At 42.1% G+C, this 5,070-nt stretch overlaps 1 protein-coding gene across 1 annotated transcript in view; it reads right to left on the bottom strand.

Moving 5' to 3' along the window:
* LOC108750397 overlaps positions 1-5,070 on the bottom strand; it is a 90,348-nt gene that overhangs the window by 70,060 nt on the left and 15,218 nt on the right. The window contains exon 3 of the mRNA XM_018489811.1: positions 2,265-2,323. Coding sequence (XP_018345313.1) covers positions 2,265-2,323 — 59 coding nt within the window. The remainder of the gene's footprint in view (positions 1-2,264; positions 2,324-5,070) is intronic.

Genomic DNA, 5,070 nt, shown 5'->3' with positions numbered 1-5,070 from the left:
TGGAAAAATGTATATATATGAAATATATATATATATATTTCACAATTGAAATCGATCATTTTTTTCAATATCACTTTCAGATCTCGGAGTTCCGTTAAAACAGCGATGTATATAACATCGCGAAATCGTGCGTGTCCAAAAAACAAAGGGCGCTGATACCAGCGATGTCTGTGGCCCCGAATTCATCGAACCACGAAAAAAAAAGATATCTTCCGCCCGGAGACACCAATAAGAGCGCAGGCCTGTTCTCCATGGTTTCGTATCCGCGTAACTTCTCGCAGCCATCGGTGCGCGAAATGTCCCCGGCCTTTGATGTCGAACATGAAGTATTCCGCCGCGAATGAGAGAGAGAAATTCGAACGCCCTACCACCCCGGTGACCACTCGTAAATTGTCGCGCTTTCTATCTCACTCCCTCCCCCACCCCCATCCCTGCTTTCGACTCGCGCGCGCAAAAAGAGATAACACTCCCCGGCGTCGTTCTCGCACTTCAGCGAATTGATCTTGGCAAGAACGTGCCGCTGGGGTGGCCGTCCCTCCCGCGACGTGGTGAGACTGGGAAACAATTAAGGGAAGACGAGGTGCAGCGTCGCCTTGTATGATAATGCGTTGTAACCTCCGGCGCACAGAAGGAACGATACAGTAAAGGAAGAAGAAGAGGAATGCATGAAACGCGGTTATGCAGGTAAACGGACTAGGGAGGAGAACAAGGGAGGGAGGGTGCGGCTAGAAGAGAATACGAAGTGGATTGTCGGAGGAGGGGGTTGGAGGTCGTGGTTCTTACTTTGCATTCTTTTGTGTATCCTCCTGAGCCCTCCATCCGTCCTGCCGCTATCCAGTCTTCCCTCTTGAAGCTTGAACTAACGCCCGAGGTTTTAATGCACTTGTCTGCTCCACATACCGTTCATAAAGACACATATGTCGTCTGTTGAACGAGTGGGCAGAAGAGCCACGGTCTTGGAAAGTGGAATGAGATAGGACTGCGCGTGCATAACTGAAGGAGGATAGGCATGGCGAGATGGAAAATGGTGAAGGACAAGAAATGAGATGAAATGAAGGAAAGAGAATGCGGCAAGCGTAACGATATAAAATGCATTAAATTCTAAGTATCAACTGTATTATGGAAAGATCTCGACTTTTCGCATGCATAATCCCCGGGAGAAAGATGAGAACCCCGAAGAAAGAGAGAGAGAGAGAGAGAGAGATTGAAAGAGGAAATGGTTCACGATTTTTGTATGGATACGAAGGGTCTACTATTTAATTATTACAAACATTATCTATTATTCCGCGCTGTTATCATTGAATGCAGTATACTATATCATCTTTCTTGCATTAAATATACTGATTATGAAAAAATGAGAAATATTCATAATTTTGAATCATATACGGTTTTTATATATCACAGTGTGATGGATAATATATATATGTGATGGATGTATATATATATTTATATTGTTATATCGAAAACATTTAAAATTATTTCATAAAATATAGACCGCACCTCAAAAATAGATTCAAAACAATAAAATTATAGGACCGTAAAAAAGCAACGCCCCCTATAGCGATATAAATTCAAATACAAAAGTTATAAAATAATATAGAAGGAAAAGAGCAAACAGAATAAATTTATAAGTTGCTATAAGAAAAACTCATCAAACTTTCACTATATTCACTAACGATTCTTCTTTAATGCGAATATCGATAACTTTCTATACCTGTTTTTTGTCACGTTACGTAACTCCAATCGCATGTAAAACGATCATATTTATACACATTTTAAAAACTGTGCTTTTTTAAACCGTTATATACACACCAAATTAATCGCAAAAAGTAAAATAAATAAAACTATAATTGTAATAATTTGAATAATTTGTAACGTTCTTATCAATAAATCATTGTATTATCCTGCATACATTCATCATTAATTAATGCCCAATAAATTATAATTATTAAACAAGGTTTTTATCCAATGCTGGACCACAACAAAACGTTATTAGAAACGTAACGTTTGTAATCAAATTACGATGTAGTATTCGAAATATAGAGCATCCATACATGTTTTTAATGGCCAACTATAGCCGCCAAAATCATGACTAACGTTAAACATCCTAGTAGCAACACTCGAGCTAATGTTATAGTCAATACTAATGACTTACATGTCATTCCATGGAAATGAATTAATTGCGAGAAAATCGCGAAACTCGCGCGTTCGATCGATTTCAATGTGTGATTAATTTCTACCTATCAATTTTACATTAAACTCACCTCTTGCGTCCCGGTATCCGCGCACCAACCAGCCCTCTGCTACGGCGTCATTCGTTAATCTAGACAGAAGAAATGGAGTGTCAGAAACCTGGCCATAAGTATTCCCTAACGAATGATTGCCGAGTGTGATTCTTGTACTTTTTTTCTTTTTCTCCAACATCGTTGAAATAACGATTAAGCTACGAGCACGCGGATAATACCTCCGTGACGGGGAAGCAGCGGCGGGCAATTTTGCGAGACCGTCTCCGGTATAATATTACGTGGGGTCGAAGGTGTACTCAAGTGCGTTGATTCAAGGCAGTGCACGTGGCAAGCAACCAGGAGATGCTTTCAGAGGCGGAAAGAAAGCAGGCGCGAGATTCGCGCTTCATTCATTCACGGATCCGGACCGGGAGGGGACCGTGAAAGACCTCTCCTTCGAGATGTAATTAGCACATCTTTCCGCGACAATGCGGCTTTTAATTAATATGCGTTCACGTACTCCGACCGATTCCTCTCTACAGCACGCTCCTCGCACGCCCGCCCGTCTTCATTCTGCTGTAGACATCGACGATAACGACGGCGGCAAACACACGTGGTCGATTTCACGCGCGCGTGACCCGCGTGTGCACGCCGGGTCGCGGTAACGAAGCGTGCGCGTTTATGTCGGCGCATCACACGCCGTTGCACCGCAGAAGTGTCAATACGCGGGTGCGTGTACGCGCGCGGTAAGCGAGCTCGCGTGCACCGATTTGCGTTACGGCGGATACCGTAAGGCACGTAAGACCGCGTTTCTGCGCGTCTACAAAGAGAGCCGGTCGCGACGAGCGTCGACGTGAACGATGACATAATTCGATGTCTCATCTTCCGCTCATAAATCGCTCACGATCGCGCGGATCGCCAATCGAGCGCATTCGCGTAAATATATATTGAAACTGGCAATCCGCGAAGATGAGGAACAATTGAAAATTGAAGGATAATTAGCGCCGCAATTTCTTCTGTAATTTCTTCTTCGATAATGAAAGTCCGATACTGCGATATACCCGCGTGCTTAATTTAAGCGTTACAAATCTCGCAATCGACGTGACTGCCGCGATTCAATAACGAACTATGGAGTCTGGCGTATCAAGGAACAAATCGAAACGCTTGAATTCACTAATAATTTTCTTATAGACTTCCGACAATGCTGCGTGCATTGATTTTGATGGTAAAGACAGTTTTAACTATCGCCGACTTTTAAACTTCGTCGTCCGTTACCGATAGCCCATCATGGTCGTTCCCGATGACATGCATAAGTCAGGGACACGTCGACGAAATGATAACTTTTCGTGCGATGTGTAAAAGTGGATTATGCCACTTTTTACGATAGTCGAACGTGTGAAAGTAATGATGCGAATGACGTGTTTTATTCAATTAGTTACAAATGATTGTAAGCGCGCGATTTAAATTTTATCGAATCGATATCGAGGCGAGGATCATAAAATAAAAACGCAACTAGTTTTCACATCTCACAGCTTGCGTTGTTATCGTCAAATGCAATCGTGCAGATATGACATTAACGCGTGACATGTCGATCCGCAATTACCGTGCGAGCCTCTACTCGCATTCTCGAGACAATTGTAGAGGGTGACGAAGGACACCAATTGCTGCTGAGTTAGCGACAGAAAGCTGCACGATTTCCGGGATGTACGCTAATGTCTGATATTAGATCGAGTGTCGCAAGATAACTCGTACATAGTCACGCGTGATTATTCAGAATGGGGGAAAGAACATTCATCGTGTTAGCTTTTATATCGAATAGACGTGTCTATTCTCTGTAACAAGCTGGAGTACTCGACTGTGGGTTGCTTTTTACGTAACAATTATTTCACACGAACAAGACGGAGGATGTTATAACACGATTCAGTCGAATAGTTTTAGACTTTTTTTCTTTGCGATCAACTACAATATACCAACTGAAGGAGATATATTAAAATTCACGATACATGAGGAAAGAAACTTTCATATCATATGCGAGGACGGTGTAAATATTTTCAACGTACGTTTTATATAACAGTCAGTGACACTTTGAGTGCCACGTCTCCCAATTCCGGAAGACGACCTTATTTACTCAAATAGGAACGAGTATTTTAAGCCTCGTAAGAAACACATTCAAAATACCTTCGGCACTCAAAGTGTTAAATAGGAAAGTTTCCGATACGCGTATAAACGTACGATTATATATCTTCGACATCTATAAACACGTTATAATTTCATTTACCTCTACGAGGCATCGAAGAATTAAATATGCACACTGAAACACGTTACATTCATTACGCGCCCTATCGAAATACTATTTTAATTGCAGCATGTGGTGTACGTGTCGAACTCGGCGACGGTTTAAAACGCCCGACCGAAAAGTCGAGTTATATCCGATTTTGAAGCGCGCGATCTGTGTCAATGCCACGATTTACCGTTGCGAGCCTTTCGGGAATTGAACGAATATTGAAATTGCGGGAAACGCACAGAACTTTTGCATAATGAGCTGGCGGTTCACGCAGACACACGGACGTGCACGCACACCAAGCCCGGCGCCGGCGCGTACATGAATATTTTCATTTGATTGCGTTAATTAAACTCGCGCTGCCAGGCGATGACCTTTGAAGTTCAGCGGCACGCGGCACGCATACACCAATTACCGATATTATTAATTGCAATGTGCTCCACGTTTTCGGCAATCATTGAATCTAGTGAGTAGACATGCGTCTCAATCTTGAATATTTCTTTTTTCGAAGAGTATCTTATTAATAGTTAAAAACATTAATTTATATATATAATATATGTATAT

This window comes from Trachymyrmex septentrionalis, unplaced genomic scaffold (assembly GCF_001594115.1).
Source record: "Trachymyrmex septentrionalis isolate Tsep2-gDNA-1 unplaced genomic scaffold, Tsep1.0 scaffold37, whole genome shotgun sequence".
Classification (NCBI taxonomy): Eukaryota; Metazoa; Arthropoda; class Insecta; order Hymenoptera; family Formicidae; genus Trachymyrmex; species Trachymyrmex septentrionalis.
The sequence above is the reverse complement of the archived record's forward strand: the minus strand, read 5'-3'. Positions and strand labels throughout refer to the sequence as shown.